This window comes from Phascolarctos cinereus, unplaced genomic scaffold, assembly GCF_003287225.1.
Source record: "Phascolarctos cinereus isolate Bilbo 61053 unplaced genomic scaffold, phaCin_HiC Scaffold_9;HRSCAF=440, whole genome shotgun sequence".
Lineage (NCBI taxonomy): Eukaryota > Metazoa > Chordata > Mammalia > Diprotodontia > Phascolarctidae > Phascolarctos > Phascolarctos cinereus.
Window position 1 is genome coordinate 214,379,162 of NW_027556402.1, and position 20,318 is coordinate 214,399,479.

At 39.1% G+C, this 20,318-nt stretch overlaps 1 protein-coding gene across 1 annotated transcript in view; it reads left to right on the plus strand.

The window, feature by feature from the left end:
• The window catches only part of CTR9 (CTR9 component of Paf1/RNA polymerase II complex), a 56,119-nt gene extending 38,540 nt beyond the window's left edge, over positions 1 to 17,579 (plus strand). The window contains exon 24 of the mRNA XM_078148774.1: positions 14,896 to 17,579. Within this exon, the coding sequence (XP_078004900.1) occupies positions 14,896 to 15,094 (199 nt within the window). The 3' untranslated portion in view covers positions 15,095 to 17,579. The remainder of the gene's footprint in view (positions 1 to 14,895) is intronic.
• Positions 17,580 to 20,318: the final 2,739 nt, after the last annotated feature.

Genomic DNA, 20,318 nt, shown 5'->3' on the forward strand with positions numbered 1-20,318 from the left:
GAGAACTAGCAAAGGCAAATATCATGAAAACCCAGGGAGGAGAAAAAAATCCACATAGGAAGATTTGACAATGATAATTATTTACATATGTTATCTTACTCGATCCTCACAATGACCCTGTGGAGTAGTTGCTTTTATTAGCCCCATTTTATAGATGAAGTGATTTGCCGGGTGTCACCCAGCCAGTCAGTTTCTGAGGTAGGCTTTGTAGTCAGGTCTTCCTGAACCCAGATCCAGCTCTCTATCCCAATCTTTGCCAATCTAGCTGCAAGACTTCCACACACTACAGAGAGGTCTAGAAGGATGACCACAGGGTTTTTTAGTAAAGATATCATTATAGAGAGTATAGAAAGGGGTACAACATAAGATAGGAAAGGTAGGAAGGGGACAGATTATAAACAGGCTTTAATTGCCAAATAGAGCATTTTCTATTTGATTCTGGAAGTAATGGGGAGGGCTGGAGACAGGAACATTAACCAGACCAACCAGAAGGCTATTGGAATAGCTCAAGAGTCTAAACCAGGGTGGTAACTGTGTGAGTGGAAAGAAAGGCACATAAATGAGAAATGTTGTGAACCCTATATGGGGTCGTGACCCACAGTTTAAGAAGAGCCAAAGGGGTCATGAGTGGAAAAAGTTTAAGAAGCCCTGGACAACACTTGGAAACAGATTGGATGTGTGGGGTGAGTGTGAGTGAGGAGTGGAGTGGAGGATGAAACCCAGGTTGCTGGGGGTATCCTTGAGAGCAATACATATATGTGTGTGTGTGTGTGTGTGTGTGTGTGTGTGTATACACACAATATATATATATACGTATGTACATACACATACAGATATATATACATACATATGAGTATATGTATATATATATATATATATATATATATATATATATATATATATATATATAACATATGTAATATATAATGTTATATAATATATATAACCAGGTAATCTTTTGGCACTTAACATAGTACCTGTATAGAGCAGGCACTGTATAAATGCTTATTCTCTTCCTTCCCTTTCCCTACTCAGCAACCACCCTCAAATTTTGAGTTAGAGGCTTTGGGTGAGAAACCTGCTTCTGCCGCCTACTAGATATGTGACATTAGGTGAATCACTTACCCTTTCTGGACCTCAGTTTCCTCACCTGTAAAATGAGGGCGTTGGACTCAATGATCTCTATGGCACCTTCCCATTCTAAATCTATGTTCCTAAATAGAGATGCCCAAAATGTGGCTTTGCTTCCCTCTTAGATGCCCAATGGTACTTAGCTGTCATGATTACTGTGCTCTACAGGTTGAAAACAGGCTTGCTTAGAGCCCAGGATTCTTGGTGTTTGTTGTGCGTGTCGTCCCTCATCAGGTCCATTCAATTCAACAGCAGCAAGTCAGTGGAAATGCTGAGTCCTGAGATCAAATCCAGCATAACATTCCATTCTTCCAGTGTTGCTGCCCTTTCTTTATTTAATAGGGGGGATCTGGACCCTCCCAACTGTCCTGTTCTATATTCAGCCACTGGACCCAGATGGCTCTGGAGGAGAAAGCGAGGCTGGTGACTTTGCACAGCCCTGCCTCGCTTCAATCCAATTCATTTGCAAGTCATGGCATCATCTTCCTGATGTCACGGGCCTCTTCGAGAACGAAGGACAAACCACACACACACAATGTAGTGGAAGAATGGGGACAGGCCAGGGGAAGAGGATCCTTACTGAGAAAGCACATGATGCCATTCCTGTGGCTTGATGTTTGATTACTCACCATCTCCAAAGGCGGTGATTCACTGGGCCACTTGTGTTTGTAGCCCCAGGCGTGTGTGGAGATTGTGTTTTCTCTGAGCTCAGATTCCCCTTGCATCATTCCATATGGCAGAGAGACGTCAGGGGAGATTCTCCTTCCCACCCCTGCTCTGTCTCACCCTCCTCCAAGCCTCAGCCGACAGCTGCCATTTTTGGTGGTTTTGAGCCTTACGAAAGCAAAAACAAGAAGACCGAGCTGAGGGTCTAGGGGGAAAGGCAAGAGCAGCAGTAGAGCTGCAGTGATCAGACTGAGACGAAGGAGGAAGCCATTCAGCCCCCCTCCCCATCCAAGCCCAGACCTGGAACCCACGGGAACCATGATGGCTTCAGGCTCAAAGATGGCTTCACCAGTCATGGGCACCTACAGCCCTTCCAATTTGAAGTAAATCCTTCATCTAGAGCAGCTGTGCATGACCTTTAAAAATATTTTGATGATTGTCTTTCAATGTAATTTGTTTCCTTTGAAATCTTAAACATTTTATTTTATACATGTAAAAACTAAATTCTGAGAAGGGGTCCATAGGCTTTAGCAGACATTGCCTAAAGTCTATGACTTCCCAAAAGGTTAAGATTTCCTGTAGAGGCTCTGGGCTGGGTCAGGATCCAAAGGCCAGAGAGAAGAACTTGTGTGGGGCAGGGGCCAACTGTTCAAGGCCAAACCAAAGCAAGGCTTATACCAAAGAAATCATCTCTGACCATCCCCCTACAGGTCATGTGCCTAGAGGATCTTTTGGGTGATCCTTATTAGCTGAGCGGGCTTGGTCAAGTTTCTTCCCTTTCCTTAAACCTGTTTCCTCGTCTGTAATTTGGGGTTGGACTCGATGACCTCCAAGTCTCTTCTGGCTTTGATGATTTATGCCTCAGTGTTACTGGTCTGGACTTAGAGTCTTAGACTGGCTCTTAGATTAGAGTGTGAGCTCCTTGAGGACAAGGACTGTGCTATCCTTCTATTTGTATCCCCAGCACTTAGCACAGTGCTTTGCATATAGTAAGCACCAGATAAATGCTTCTCCATTCATAGACCTTAGAGATCATTCAGTAACCCCCTCAACCTACAAATGAGGCAGGAGGGAAGGAAAGAAGGAAGGAAGGAAAGGAGGGGGGAAGGGAGGGAGGAAGGGAGGGAGGAAGGAAGGAATCATTTATTAAGCCTTTACCGTGTTAAGTGGATACAAATACAAGCAAAAAGAAAGACAGCCCCTGCCCTCAAGGAGCTTACTTTCTAATGCAGTAAGACAACATATAAAAGACAGCTGAAAAGTTGGAGTTGGAGGGATGAAGGTACCTGGCATAGGGGTATAATTTTTAAATCCCCATAGTCTGGAACAAGCCCAGAAAGGAAATGAAGGCAGGCTGCCCTGGGTCCCTCCACAAAATGGAGGCTCCTGGAGGAACTCACCAATAAGAGAAGAGGGGCAGGCCTCACAGAGGGATATTCTAGGGTGAGAAAGCCACAGAGATAGTAGGATGTTCCGGGGTCAGGAGGCCCTACGTGCTGAGAGATGTTCCAGAATGAGCCAGCAGTAGAGGAGGCAGAATTTTTAAGTCCAGAACATCAGAAACAGGACCAGAAGGGACCTTAAAAGACCATCTAGTCAAATCTCCTCAAGAAACTGAGGCCCAGTGAGGTTCAGTGATTTGTCCAAAGGCCCATGACTAGCAAGTAGCCAAGGTGGAGTTTGAACCCTTTGACACCAAAGACATTGCCTTTTCTACTGTACCATAAGAATAATGTAGGTAACATTCACAGAGTATTTACCTGTGAGGTAAGTGGGATGGTAATCCCCACTTTACAGATGAAGAAACTGAGGCTGAAAGGCATTAACTGACTTTCCCAGAATCACACAGTTGCTCTGCATTCCTCATATTATTTTTAATGACATAATAATTTTCCTTCACCTTCATATACTACAATCTGTTTAACCATTCCTTAATTGGTGGCTCCTACTTTGTTTCCATTTTTGTTTTGTTTTGTGTTTTTGCTACAACAAAGAGTGTTGCTATGGATACCCTGGTGTCTATGAGATCCTTCTTTCTGTCTCTGACCTCCTTCGAGTGGTGTGATTGCCTGTCACAGTGGACACTGACATAAATATTTGTTGAACTGAATGGAGTCTATAAATCATGGCTAATAGGGCTTGTACTCACTGTCCATCTTCTGGGGCTGCTGTCAGGAAAGTACTTTGGAAACCTTCGATCACTAGGGCTGTTGTTCCTGTGGGGAGGCTAAAGTACCCCAGTGCCCAGAGGCCCACCACAGTTGGGACCCTGGTTTGAGGATGAAGTTTTGCGGCTCCTAGACACACATGGAGTAAGATGGGCTTTTTCCTTCCTGGGTTGGCAGCCCCTGGGCCATAGCCCAGAATCGAAGCGAACCTAGGGAAGAACTCATCTTCAAATTGTCCAGCCCTCTGGTTGCCAACATAAACAGAGGCTAAATATAGCAGCCCAGAGAGGGGCTTTGTTTCCCTTACAAGGTGGAAAATACTCCTGGTCCATCTGAGCTACCCAGTGGTACTTAGTTGTCATGGTTACTCCTGACGGAGATTAACAGAAGCACTTTTCTTGGAACCCAGGGATCCTGCTGTTTGCAATTGAATCGGAGTGTTTATTAAGCACCTGCTGTGTGCTAGGAATGGAGCCTAGGAACAATCTGGAAATGGGAAGCATTTTTCCTGCACCAAGGCCCGGAAGGGGACTCTGTCCTCCTCTAGGAATTCTTTTGTCTCTCCAAAACCACAGCTGAGACTTTTTACCTCCTATTCCCAAAGCTCTTTCATTTACGGTTTCTCCTTTGACCGGCATAGCAGCCCTGCCAGGGAAGTTGGATAAGGGATAGCATAGTAAGTGCCAAGTGGGAAGGCCTCAGAGACCATTTAGTCCAACCACCTCCTTTGACAGATGAAGAAACTGAGGCCCAGAGGTGAAATGACTTCCCCTGGGTCATACAGGCAGCAAGTAGCAGAGCTGAAGTTTCCAACCAGATCCTCTGACTTCAAATCTGTTGCCTTTTCCACTGGGCCACATTATTCCCCCCTGCCCTTCTTTAAAAACAAAAAAACCAAATAAGGAAACTAGAGAAGATGAACTGATTTACCCATGACCACATAGCCAGTCAGTGCAAGAGCTGGGATTCAAACCCAGGTCTTGTAATTCCTCCATCAGCGTTCTTCCCTCTCCAGCCCCAGCCTCTCCTATTACCACTAGCTAAGAGGAAGAGTTATTAGTCAGCATCCCCTTCATCCATCAATGAATGTTCCTTCCCTGCCAACCCACAGCCCTGAGCAATCCGTAGCGTCCGCTTTCTCCAGCCCTGGGCCCAGGCTGCTGAGCATAGCTGGAAAATGTCACAAAATGCAGCTGACTGTTCAGTGTAATTGCATGACACCCAACCTCAGCAGGGGCTGTTAGCAATCCTTCTGTTCCACTCTTCCTTGTTGTCATTCAGTTGTTTTAGTCACCTCTGACTCTTCATGACCCCATCTGGGGTTTTCCTGGCAAAGATACTGGAGTGGCTTGCCATTTCATTCTCCGGCTCATTTTACAGATGAGGAAACTGAGGCAAAGTGATTTGCCAGGGTCACACAGCTAGGAAATGTCTGAGATTGGTTTTGAAGTCAGGTCTTCCTGATCCCAGGCCCAGTGTTCTACCCACGACACCACCTAGCTGCCCCCCCAAAATGTACAATTGCTATTCATTCATGTCTGACTCTATGTGACCCCATGGACTTTTTATCCATGGGGTTTTCTTGGCAAAGATACTGGAGTAGTTTGCCATTTCCTTCTCCATTGTGCTCCCATAGATAAAGAGCTGAGGCAAATATGGACCATCTAGCTGCCCCATACCCTTAGTTGACTCCCATCTTCCTGCCCATAATATCCACTTCAAGTTTTCTCTCTCTTTTCCAAACTGTGTCCCTATCCTCCACTGACAATAAATAACCTAATCATAATAGTTAGCATTCATTTAGTGCTCTGAGGTTTGCAAAGTGCCTTACCTATATTCTTATTTGATCCTCACAACAACCCTAGGAGTCAGGTGATTTTATTATCGCCCTCTCCCCCCTCCCATTTTACAGATTAGGTAACTGAGGCTGAGAGAGTTTCATTGGTTTGCCCAAGGTCACACAGCTGTTAGGTGCCTGGGGCAGTATTTAATTTTGATTTTGATCAGTGCCCTATCCACTGCACCACCTGGCTGCCAGCTTCTTTGCTTACAAGATTGAGGCCATTCAATATGAATTGACTCAGCGGCCTTCCTAAACACTTCAAAGCTTTTCAGCCTCTTCACCTATTCCATTTTATTCACTAAGAAACCCTATCCCTTAGATCTCCATCCTTCCTCCTGTCTCTTCTCACCTCAGCCTCTTTACCTGCCAACAAATATTGAGAACCAGAGAGATCTCTAAGGGAAAGTATACAGAGAGAGAAGAGAAGAGGCCTTGTGGGAAACCCCGAGTGGAGGATTATGAAATGATTATATTGCCTCATTTTTACAAAATTTTATTTCATGAAGTCATGCAAGACAAATTTCCACATTAGCAATGTTTCAAGAAGGAAGGAAGGAATATAGAATAGAAGGAAGGAAAGAAGAAAAAAGAAATGAAAAAGAAGAAACTACACTTCAGTCTGCACCAGCTGTCTATCTCGAGGTGGAGAGCATCATGAAAAAACATGCGTCCTTTGGAACTGTGGTGGGTCATTGTGCTGATCAGAGTCTCTAAGTCTTTCACAGTGGATTATCTTTATAATATTACTATTACTATGTCAATTGTCCTTCTGAGTTTGCTCATTTCAGTTTATATCAGTTCATACAGGTCTTCATGGTTTTCTGAAACTACCTCCATCATTTCTTATGACACAATAGCATTATATGACATTCCCATACCTTAACTTGTTTAGCCGTTCTGCAGTTGATAGGCATGCCCTCGGTTTCCAATTCTTTGCCACCACAAAAAGGAACTGCTATAAATATGTTTTGTGCATTTGGGTCATTTTCCTCTTTCTTTAACCTCTTTTAGGTATAGACCCGGCAGTGGCATTGCCTGTGGGTGTAGTTCCAGATTGCTTTCCAGAATGGTTGGACTAGTTCGTAGCTCCACCAGCAATGCATTAGTGTATTTATTTTCCTCCATCCCCTCCAACATTTATAATTTTCTTTTTTTGTCATCTTAGCTAATCTGATGGGTGAGAACTATTTTAATTTATATATCACTAATTATTAGTGCTTTAGAGTATTTTTTCACATGGCTGTTGATAGCTTTGATTTCTCCCTTTAAAAACTGCCTATTGATATCCTTTGATCATTTATCAGTTGGGGAATGGCTCTTGTAAATTTGATTCCGCTCTCTCTATATGTTAGAAATGAGATCTTTAGCAGAGAAACTTGCTGCAAAGATATTTTCCCAGTTTCCTAATTTTCTTCTAATTTTAGTTGCATTGATTTTGTTTGTGCAAAATCTTTTTAATTTTATGTAATCAAAATTACCCATTTTACCTTATGTGAACCTCCTTATTGCTTGTTTGATTATGAACTCTTCCTCTATCCATGGATCTGACAGGTAATTTATTCTGTGTTCCACTAATTTATGCTACCTTTATATCTAAATCATGTGCCCATTTTGAACTTCTTCTATTGTGTAAGAAATTGGTCTGTGCCTCATTTCTGCCATTAGATTATAAGCTCTTCGAGGGCTGGAACTATCTTTTGCCTCTTTTCCTATCCCTAGCACTTAGCACAATGCCTGGCACAGAATAGGTGCTAAATAAATATGAATGATTGGTTGGTTCATTGTCAGACTACTTTCCACTTCTCCCAACCATTTTTGTCAAATCTTGAGTTCTTTCCCAATAGCTGGGATCTTTGGGTTTATCAAACACTAGGTTACTGTGCTCATTTGCTTTGATACCTAATCCATTCCACTGATCAATCTCTCTACTTCTTAACCAGTACCAAATTGTTTTGATGATTACAGTTTTGTAGCATTGTTTGATATCTGGTACTTATGATATGGATTATGAACCAGCAAAAGAAACTGAGAAGGAATGCTCAGACATACAGAAGGAGAACCAGGAAAAGTGTCATGGGGACAGATAGGTGGTGCAGTGGATAGAGCACTGGCCCTGGATTCAGGAGGACCTGAGTTCAAATCCAGCTTCAGACGCATAATACTAGCTGTGTGACCCTGGATAAGTCACTTAACCCCACTGCTTCGCCAAAAAAAAGAGAAAGAAAAAGAAAAGAAAGAAAGAAAAGTGTCATGGAAGCCAAGGAAGAAAATAGTGACTTAGGAGAAGGGGGTAGTATACTCTGTGAGGACTTGAAGAGAAGTCAAGGAAAATAAGGACTGAGAAAAGACCATGGGATTTAGCAATTAAAATTGGTAACTTAGAGAAGTTTTAGTAAAATGGTGGGGGCTAAAAGCCAGATTGTCAAGGATTAAGAAGTGAGTGAACGCTAAAGCAATGGAGGCTACTATGTTCAGCAGCCAGGGAGTAAGAACTGGGAAGACAGATGGTAGGGGTGACCCAGGGTTGAGTATTGACAGGGTATAAACAAGAGAACAAGTGGGTCAGAGATTCAGGGGTGGAGCCAGTGCATAGTTGACCTGTCCAATTGTAGGATAAAGGCTGAAGGGATGAAACTGAGGTCAGAACTGTGGTGTGGCCTGTAAGAACAGGGAGGGACTGAGGGATTAGAATTCACAGTGACATGTACCCTCGATAAGGAAACATAAGTGCTGATAAATAAGTGGGAGCAGATGAGTAAAGGATAAAAGTGTAATATGCAAATTTGAGGAAGATGAGAGTAGCGTAATTGGGGAAAACTGGGTAGAGAATGCACCTCAGTTAAGTCTTAAAGGATACTAAAGATGCTGAGAGGGAGAGATGAAAAGGGAGTCTATTCAACATATGGGAATGGGCTTGGGTTAACTGAGTGGTTGATTGCCAGACTGCTTTTCAGTTTTCCCAAGTTTTTGTCAAATACTGAGGTTTTCCCCCCAATAGCTGGGATCCTTGGGTTTATCAAACACTAGGTTACTATGCTTATTTGCTTTTTTTAAATTAATTTATTTTGATTTATCAACAATCACTTCCATAAGCTGAGTTTAAAATTTTTCTCCCCCTCCCTCCTCCCCTCCCTCCCCAAGACGGTGCACAATCTGATATAGGCTATATATATATATATATACATTCCTATTAAACATATTTTCACATTAGTCATGTTGTAAGGAAGAATTAGAACCAATAGGAGGAACCACAAGAAAGAGAAAACAAAACAAAACAGAAGAAAAAAATAGCAAAGAGTATGCTTCAATTTGCATTCAAACTCCATAGTTCTTTCTTCAGATATGGATAGCATTTTCCATCATGAGACCTCTGGAGATGTCTTAGATCCTTGCATTGCTGAGAAGGGCTAAGTCTATCAACGTTAGTCATCACACAATGTGTACAATGTTCTCTTGGTTCTGCTCACTTCACTCAGCATCAGTCCATACGAGTCTTTCCAGGTTTTTCTGAAGTCAGCCTGTTCATCATTTCTTATAGCACAATAGTATTCCATTACATTCATATACCACAACTTGCTCGGCCATTCCCCAATTGATGGGGATCCTCCCAATTTCCAATTCTTTGCCACCACAAAAAGAGCTGCTATGAATATTTTTGTACATGTGGGTCCTTTCCTCATTTGTATGATCTCTTTGAGATACAGCCCTAGAAGTACTATTGCTGGGTCAAAGGGTATGCACAATTTTGTAGCCCTTGGGCATAGTTCCAAATTGCTGTCCAGAATGACTGGATCAGTTCACACTCCACCAACAATGCATTAGTGTTCCAGTTTTCCCACATTTTCTCCAAATTTATCATTTTCCTGTTTCGTCATGTTGGCTAATCTGATTGCATGATGTGGTACCTCAGAGTTGTTTTGATTTGCGTTTCTCTGATCAATAGTGCTTTAGAGCATTTTTTCATATGACTATAGATGTCTTTTTGTATGTTGTTTGTTGTTTAGTCATTTCAGTCATATCTGACTCTTCGTGACCCTATTTTAGTTTTCTTGGCAAAGATACTGGAGTATTTGCCATTTCCTTCTCCAGTTCATTTTACAGATGAAGAAACTGAGGCAAACAGGGTTAAGTGACTTGCCCAGGGTCATACAGCTAGTCAGTGTCTGTGGCCAGATTTGAACCCAGGAAGATGAGTTTTCCTGAATCTGGGCCTGGCACTCTATTCACTGAGCCATCTAGCTTGCTTCTGTATTTTGCACACCTAATCTGTTTCACTGATCAACATCTCTATTTCTTACCCAGTACCAAATTGTTTTGGTGATTACATCTTTATAGGATAGTTTGAGATCTGGTACTTATATCCTCTGATGCACAGAGGATAAAGAGGATAAAGAAAAATCATTTCTTAATTGGTGAATCCATCCCTAGGACCACCATTTTAGGAAGGATCCCAGTCATACTTCACCTCACAAATGTTTAGCTTGTCTCTCCCAATTCTTTCTCCTCCTAATCTGCTACATTGCCACTCTGGAGAACCCTCTACTCTGAGGCTCTCTTCTCCTGATTGGTGACTCCATCCCTGGACCACCATTTTGGAAAGACTCAGTGCTAAGCAGTGCCTGGCACATATTAAGAGCTTAATAAATGCTTTATGTATTCAAGAGGAATGAAGCAGAGGGAAAAACAGAAGTATAGGAACAGGTGAGCTGAGAAAGAGATTTCAGAATTCGAGATCACAGAATTAGAATGGTTTTTTAGGAGATAGTTGAGGTTTAAGGCTGAACCACTCCTGTGGGTGGAGGAGGTACTGTGGGAATGTAGGTTAGAAGACTTGAGGAAGGTGATTAACTGGGAGGCCAAGGTAGTTTATGAGGCATCATTATGAATATTGAAATCCCTAAGAATGAGGGCAACTATGAACCAGGTGCTGAACCCAATGAGCAAGGAGAGGGTATCCTTGGGGCTGACAAATGGCACTGGCCAAAATCCAGATGGATCACTCAACCCTGGATATTTTGGGACATCCCAAGTGAGGTTATTCCCCGTTTTCCTGCCTGTTGGCTTTTGTTCACCTCATTCTTTATACTTGGATTACTTTCTGTTGAAATCTTCCTATTCACCCATCAGGATTCAATTCAAATGCTACCTTTATTCCTTGAGACAGTGTTGGGTACTGGAAAGCTCCAACTTTGCAATCAAAAGACCTGGGTTCCTATCTCACTTCTGCTACTGTGTGACCTCAAGCAAGTCACTTTACCTTTGTAGGCCTCCATTTCTTCATCTGTAAAATGAAAAGGTTGGACCAGATAGCCTAAAAAAACCCTTTAAGCTCCAAAGCTATGACTCCTTGATTTGGTCAGAAGCTTAGCACTATGATTAAATCTTTCCCAATGCATTTGTTATTCTAGGTTATCTTCTCTGCCCTGCTAGAGTCAGGGGAAGGGGCGGAGGAGATGCTTCAATCTGCATTCAGAGTTCAGTTCTCTCTCTATAAGAGAATAGTATTTTTCATCATGAGTCCTTTGGGAATATCATGGATCACTGTACTGATCAGAGTAGCTAAGTCTTTCATAATTGATTGGCATTACAGTATTGCTGATACCATGTACAACGTTCTCTTGGTTCTGTTCACTCCACTTTGCATCAGCTCATATAAGTCTTCCTAGGTTTTTCTGAAACTATCCTACTTGACATTTCTTATAGCATAATAATATTCCATTACATTCATATACCACAAGCTGTTCAGTTGTTCCCCAATTGATGGGCATGCCCTCAGTCTCCAATTCTTTGCTACTACAAAAAGAGCTGCTATGAATATTTTTGTATAAATATTTTTCTTTGATCTCTTTGGGATACAGACCTAGTAGTGGTATTGCTAGATCAAAAGATGGGCATAATTTTGTAGCCCTTTGGTTGTAGTTCCAAATTGTTCTCCAGAATGGCTGGACCCATTCATTACTCCACCAACCATTTTTCCACATCCCCTCCAGCATTGGTCATTTTCTTTTCATGTCATGTTAGCCAATCTGACAGGTATAAGATGGTATTTCAGAGTTGTTTTAATTTGCATTTATCAAATAACTAGCTATTGGGAACATTTTTATCTGACTATTAATATTTTTATTTCTTCTTCTGAAAACTGCCTGTTCATATTCTTTAACCATTTACCTATTGGGGAATGTCTCTCTTTTCTTTTTTTGAATTTGAAGTTTCCTATATGTTTGAGAAACAAGATTTTTATTAGAGAAACTTCCCCACCAAGTTTCCTATTTTCCTTCTAATTTTTGTTGCATTTTGTTTATGCAAAAACATTTTAAATTTAATGTATTCAAAATTATCTATTTTATCTCCTGTGATCCTTTCTATCTCTTGTTTAGTCACAAGCACTTCCCTTATCCAGATATCTGACAGGTAGTTTTTTCCATGATCCCCTAATTTCCTTTTGATATCACCCTTTATGTCTAAACCAGGTACCCATTTTGACCTTATCTTAGTGTACGGTGTGAGATGTTGGTCTATGCTTAGTTTCTGTCAGACTGCTTTCCACTTTTCCAAGCAGCTTTTGTCAAATAGTGGATACTTAACCCAATTGTTTGGTTCTTCAGGCATATCAAATCGTAAATTATTGTGCTCATTTACTTCTGCCTATTAAATATCTAATAAGTTCCATTCATCAACCACTCTATTTCTTGTTCAGTAGTAGATTGTTGGCATGTTACTGCTTTGTAGTATAGTTTATGACCTGGTACTGGTAAGCTGTCTTCCTTCGTTTTTTTTTTTCATTGATTCCCTTGATATTCTTGACCTTTTGTTCCTCTAGTTAAATTTTGTTATTTTTGTCCTAGTTCTATAAAATACTTATTTACTAGTTTGATGTGGTGCTGAATAAGTAAATTAATTTAGGGAGTATTAATATTTTTATTATATTTATATATTTATTTATATATATTTTTATTAACATCATTTTATTATATTGGCTTAGCCTACCCATGAACAATTAATTTTTCTCCAGTTGTTTAGATTTATCTTTATTTGTGTGAAAAGTATTTTGTGGAGGTATTCAAATAGTTATAGGGTTTGTCTTGGCAGGTAGACTACCAGATATTTTATATTGTCTGCAGTTATTTTATTTTATTTTTTGTGAGGCGATTTTGGGTTAAGTGACTTGCCCAGAGTTACACAGCTAGTAAGTGTTAGGTGTCTGAGGCCAGATTTGAACTCAGATCCTTCTGACTCCAAGGTCGGTGCTCTATCCACTGTGCCACCTAGATGTCCTGTCAGTAATTATTTTAAATGGAATTTTTCTTTCTGTTGGTTCCTGTTGGGTTTTGTTAATATATGGAAATACTGGTGGTTTGCGTAGATTTATTTTATATCCTACAGCTTTGATAAAGTTGTTAATTGTTTTGACTAGTTTATTAATTTGATTCTATTTGGTTCTCTAAACATACCATCATATTTTCTGCAAAGAGTGATAATTTTGTTTCTTATTCTTTGTTTTCTGTTCTCATTCCTTCAATTTCTTTTTCTTGTCATTGTCAAAGAGATGATCTTTGGGATGTATTGTTGTAGTCTCCTTGCTAGTATTTTATTAAAAATTTTTCCATCAATATTCATTAGGGAATTTAACCTATAGTTTTTTCCCCCCCCTCTGTTTTTTCTCTCCCTAGTTTAGGTATCAAAATAATATTTGTGTCATAGAAGGAATTTGGTAAGATTCCTTCTTTATTTATTTTTTCAAATTGTTTATGTAGTATTGGAATTAATTGTTCCTTAAATACTTGGTAGAATTCACTTGTAAATCCATCAGGTCCTGGAGTTTTTCTTAGGGAGACCATTTGTGGTTTCTTCTATTTCTTTTTCTAAAACAGGAATATTTAAGTATTCTGTGTCCTCTTGTAAATATCTATTTATTGGCATATAATTGGGCAAAATAACTCCTAATAATTACTTTTAATTTTATCTTCATGGTTGTGCTTTTACCTTTTTCATTTTTGATGCTGGTAATTTGGTTTTCTTCTTTCTTTTTTAAAAAATCAAGTTAACCAATGGTTTATCTATTTTATTTTACTTTTTTCATAAAACACTGTCTAGTTTCATTTATTAGTTCAAGGGATTTTTTTTTCCACTTTCAATTTTATTAATCTCTCCTTTGGTTTTTCAGAATTTCTATTTTGGTGTTTAATTGGAGATTTTAAATTTGTTGTTGTCCTACTTTTTTTTTTTAGTTGTATGCCAGATTTATTGACCTGTTTTCTGTCTCTTTTATTGATATAAGAGTTTAGAGTTACATTTCCCTCCTGCTAAGTACTGTTTGGCTGAATCCCACAAATTTTGGTATGTTGTCTCATTGTTGGCATTATCTTTAATGAAATCATTGTTTCTATGGTTTGTTATTTGACCCATTCATTCTTTAGGATTAGATTATTTAGTTTCTGATTAGTTTTTCTGTATTCTTCCAGGGCCTTTTACTGAATGTAATTTTTATTGCATTATGGTCTGAAAAGGGTTCATTTGATATTTCTGCCTTTCTGCATTTGTTTGTGAGGTTTTTATACCTTAATATGTGGTCAGTTTTGGTGAAGGTGCCATGTACAGTGGGGAAAAAAAGTATGCTTTTTTCTATTCCATTCAACTTTTTCTAGAGGTCTATCATATCTAACTTTTTAAAAATTCTATAATCTCCTTAACTTCTTTCTTATTTATTTTATGGTTAGATTTATCTAGTTCTGAGGGGAGTAAATTGAGGTCCTCCAATGGCATAGTTTTCTGTCTCTTTCCTCCTGTAATTCATTTAACTTTTCCTTTAAGAATTTGGATGTTTATGCTACTTGGTGCATATATATTTAGCACTGATATTATTTCATTGTTTATGATACCTTTAAGCAAAATACAATTTCCCTAATTATCTCTTTCAATTAGGTCTGTTTCTCCTTTGCTTTGCTTGAGATCTTAACCGCTTGCTTTTGTTCATCCTTCACTTTCAAAGAAGACCAATGAAAGCACAGGATAATGTCTTGATATATGGGTGAGTTGGAGAGAAGTGAGGCAGAACTGTACAGTGATCAACCTCACTCTCTCTTCCAGAGTCATCAAAGTCCAGTGGCAAGACATGAATCAAGATGACTGGCAATGGCTCAGGATGCAGTTGATGACCATGGTGTCTTTGATGTCTGACCAAGCTCTAGGCACTTTCATCACCACAGAAAAAAAATGGTTCTCATCTGCCCATTCCTCCGGGAGAAGTCTTCACATGGTAGGGGTAGCCATCCCCCTCACTCACTGATGGATTTGAGGCCTCTTGGTTACCCTCAACAGTTTCTTGGGGTGCGGCCACTGTGCGTGCTACAGCTTCTTGGAACCGCAGGTGAGAATTGGGTGAGAGGTGGACACCAAAGGTGGATAAGCAGCCCTGAAAAGGACTCAGCAAACTCTCACACTAGAGGTGCTAGTCCTCCTGAAAACCCCATACACAACAGTAGTGGTATACCTGGTATATAAATGGTATAAACTGAGTCAAAGGGTCTGTGTACAGTTTAGTAATTTTGGGGCCATAGTTCTAAATTGCCCTCTAGAATGGCTGAACCCATTTATAGCTCCATCAATAGTGCAAAAATCTACCTGTCCTCTTCAACATCTGTCATTTTCCTCTTTTGTCATCTTTGTCAGTCTGAGGGGTGTGAAGTAGAACCTTAAATTGTTTCAATTTGCATTTTCTGAACTATTAATGCTTTGGAGCATTTCTTTTTTCATATGGCAGTTGATAGCTTAGATTTCTTCCTTTGAGAACTTCTTGTTCATATACTTTAACCATTTATCTAGTGGGAAATGGTTCTTAAATTTCATAAATTTGAATCACTTCATGATACAGCTTGTAAATAAGACCTTTATGAGAAAAATATATGACAAAGATCTTTCCTCCAACTGCCTGTCTCCTTCATTTTAAATACATTAGATTTGCTTGTGCAAAACCTTTTTAATTTTATATAAACAATGTTGTTCATTTTTACCATCAGTGATCTTCTTACTTATTTAGTCATGAACTCCTCTTTCTCTGGAGTCCTTCCTCCCTGCTTTGGAGCTATTTCAGTGCTGGGCTCTTGCTTCAGGCTTTAGGGACTAAATGAGGTGGATTTTTTACCTAAGGCCTTTCTCCTACAGCTGGGCTTGAGCACTTGTCCTGTAGGATCCTGACTAGAAATCTCAGGGGCTTCTTCTTCTTCTTCTTTTTAAATTAATTTATTTTGATTTATCAACAATCATTTCCATAAGCTTTTGAGTTTTAAATTTTTCTCCCCCTCCTTCCCCATCACTCTCCCCAAGATGGGGCACAATCTGATATAGGCTATACATATACATTCCTATTAAACATATTTTCCCACTAGTGATGTTATAAGTAAGACTTAGAACCAATAGGAGGAACCACCAGAAAGAGGAAACAAAATTTAACAGAAGAAAAAAAATAACAAATAATATGCTTCGATCTGCATTCAAACTCCGTAGTTTGTTCTTTGGATGTGGATAGCATTTTCCATCATGAGACTTTTGGAGATGTCTTACATCCTTGTTTTGCCGAGAAGGGCTAAGTCTATCAATATTAGTCATCGCACAATGTGGCTGTTACTATGTACAATGTTCTCCTGGTTCTGCTCACTTCACTCCACATCAGATCATACAAGTCTTTCCAGGTTTTTCTGAAGTCAGCCAACATGTTCATCATCTCAGCACAATAGTATTCCATTATGTTCATATACTACAACTTGCTCAGCCATTCCCCAATTGATGGGCATCCTCTCAATTTCCAATTCTTTGCCACCACAAAAAGAGCTGCTATAAATATTTTTGTACATGTGGGTCCTTTTCCCATTTGTTTGATCTCTTTGGGACATAGCCCTAAAAGTGCTATTGCTGAGTCAAAGGGGTATGCACATTTTGATAGCACTTTGATCATAGTTCCAAATTGCTCTCCAAAATGGTTGGAGTTTCACAACTCTACCAACAATGCATTAGTGTTCCAATTTTCTCACATCTTCTCCAACATTTATCATTTTCTTGTTCTGTCATGTTGGCCAATCTGATATATGATGTGGTACCTCAGAGTTGTTTTGATTTGCATTTCTCTAATCAAGGGTGATTTAGGGCATTTTTTCATATGACTATAGATGGCTTTAATTTCTTCATCTGAGAACTGTCTGTTCATATCCTTTGACCATTTATCAATTGGGGAATGGCTTGTGTTCTCATAAATTTGTCTTAATTCTCCATATATTTTAGAAATGAGGCCTGCAATTTTGCTAAAGTTGTTCATTATTTGAAGTAGTTTTTTGCTTGATTCTCTAGGATTCTCTAGGATATCATCATGTCATCTGCAAAGAGTGATAGCTTTGTTTCTTCTTTGCCTATTCTAAATACCTTCAATTTCTTTTTCTTCTCTTATTGCTAAAGCTAATGTTTCTAGTACAATATTGAACAACAGTGGTGATGATCCTTGTTTCACCCCTGATCTTATTGGAAATGCTTCCAGCTTATCACCATTACATATGATGCTTGCTGAAGGTTTTAGGTAGATGCTATTTATTATTTTAAGGAAGACTCCATTTATTCCTATGCTCTCTAGTGTCTTTAATAGGAATAGGTGTTGTATTTTATCAAAAGCTTTTTCTGCATATTTGAGATGATTATGTTTCTGTTAATTTTGGTGTTGGTATGATCAATTATGTTGATAATTTTCCTAATATGAAACCAGCCCTGCATTCCTGGTATAAATCCTATCTGGTCATAGTGTATTATTCTTGTGATAAGTTGCTATAATCTATTTGCTAATATTTTATTTAAAATTTTTGCATCTATATTCATTAGAGAAATTGGTCTGTAATTTTCTTTCTCTGTTTTGACTCTTCATGGTTTAGGTATCAGCACCATATTTGTATCATAAAAAGAATTTGGTAAGACTCCTTCTTCACCTGTTTTCCCAAATAGTCCATATAGTATTGGAATTAATTATTCTTTAAATGTTTGATAAAAGTCACTGGTAAATCCATCTGGCCCTGGAGATTTTTTCCTAGGGAGTTCATCAATGGCTTGTTCAATTTATTTTCCTGAGATGGGGTTATTTAAGTATTTTACTTCCTCTTCTGTTAATCTGGGCAATTTATATTTTTGTAAATATGTATCCATTTTACTAAGATTGTCAAATTTATTGGCATACAGTCGGGCAAAACAGTTCCTAATTGTTATTTTAATTTCCTCTTCCTTGGCGGTGGAGTCACCCTTTTCATTCTTGATACTAGTAATTTGGTTTTCTTCTTTCTTTTTTTTTAAATTAAATTAACCAAAGGTTTATCTATTTTATTGTTTTTTCATAAAACCAGCTCTTAGTTTTATTAGTTCAATTGTTTTCTTAGTTTCAATTTTCTTAATTTTTCCTTCGGTTTTCAATATTTCTAATTTGGTGTTTTGAGAATTTTTAGTCTGTTCTTTTTCTAGATTTTTTGGTTGTATGCCCAATTCATTGATCTCTTTTTCTTTTTATTTATGTAAGCATTTAGAGATATAAAACTTTCAGGGGCTTCTTCTTGACCTGGGCTCTTGCAGCCATGAGCTTTGTGGATGTCTTGGGCTCTGCTGGGTTCAGGTCACTCATGCTCAGATCTACCCCAGAGCCTCCTAGGGCTACCTGGGACCCCATTGACCCCAGCTTGTCTGTCTCAGGGTCTCTGGATCTGGAGTCTCTCTAGGAATTCCTGAGGTAAGTGAGAAAGTCTAGAGGTGATTTACAGTGGTGCATTTCTAAGCCTTGCTAGTGCATTAGTTGGTGATCTAGGTTCCTCTATGTTATAGCACTCTGACCTTCTCACTACTAGGTTAATTTAGTGTTATTCAAAAGAAATGGCACTGGGTGGGTGGGTAGGAAGAGAAGTCTTCCAACCATATCCCAGTCATGGATCTCATTCCACTAAGTCTCAGTGATGCCCTTCTAGTCAGACATCTGGGTTTTATGATTACTGGTTTCTTCTTTGAATTTTGTCTTGTGAACTTCAGAACCACTGCTCTTTGTAGTTACTCTGATTGCTATAGTGATGTAAAAATTACATGGGCCAAGCAATAATTTTGATATAACTTCATTTTATGACAGCAATGAGTGCTTCTACTGACTCTAGGCTGACATAAAATGTCTGATCATGACTAGATGAAACTAGAGTGAACAAATTTTCCCACTTTTCATTAGTTGTCAGTTGAGTGGCAGATTTCATGCCATACATATGTATCTCATTGCTCTTTTGTTTTCAAATATATTACTCCAAGGAAAAGTGTAAAGGTTGTAACTCCTAATGAGCACACTTCAATGATGACTGTAAGAAATACCGTAGTGGTTATTGGTGTGGTTAAGATGGTTCTAGTCCACAATGAAAAACACTCAGTTGCAAATGTGTGAAAGTGACACCAAGTGACAAACTATTGTTGCAAAACATCTTAATTCTTCTGAAAGATCTTCAGAAGGAGCTGGTAGCTGGATGGGGTGTTACTGATCCTCAACAGTGTGGTATAGATTCTTGAAGTTGGAAGAACTGTGAGACATGTTACAAACTATTGTTATATTCATCCCCTAAAAGTGTTTGGGGGATTTTTTATTTTAAAACTAAGCATTTGCTTTGGTAGGGAAAAAAGGCCATCATATTTGAGCTGTCTTCCTAGTTCTTTTCCAAGGTGTTCATCTCATGTATACATCAAAACTGCAAGACTGATCAAAAGGTATAAGAAAACCTTATCTAGTGGGCCTAGAAATCTTTTCTCCATTGAGGGGATGAACTCACATTTATAGTTTGAGAAACAGAATTGCTCCAGAATCATAGAAATTGCTAAGTAGAGATGAAATACTAAAGCATAACCTTGCCTCATGCAGATCCAAGAGATGGAAATGAATATTCTTTGGTGGTATGGGAACCTGTTTAAACCCCACTGAAAATCTGTAGGCTATTATCAAGTTCATCAAGTACACTTTATATCCAATGTAGTAAGTATAATGATAAATTAAACAATTTGTAAAAATCCTGTAATAATAAAGTCAAAGCCAAATTTTATGCAACAACCGATTGCAGTTTAAGAACCTAGATTTAAGGTAGCTTGGTGGACATCCATAGGTAATTTTCTTTTTAAGATTCCAAACCAATACTTTACCAACCCTTCCAACCCTAGCCAGGAGCCTATCACTCCTATAAACTATGGTCCGGAGATCCAAATGCCATTCAACATCTTAACCAAATTTGCCTCTTCCTAATCCCTTGTGCCTTTGACAGCAAGGGCAAAAGCTTATCTATCCCCTCCTCCCCAGGCCCCCTCCCATTTTCATCCTTTTGCAAAGGCTTTGTCTCTAGCAAATACTTTTTGTTGTTAAAACTGTCTGGATCAGGGGTTCTTAATCTGGGGGCTCTCAAAAATATTTCAAGAACTTTTCCAACAATTTTCTTAGTAATCCTAATGTTTTATGCATTTAAAAATATTCTGAGGGC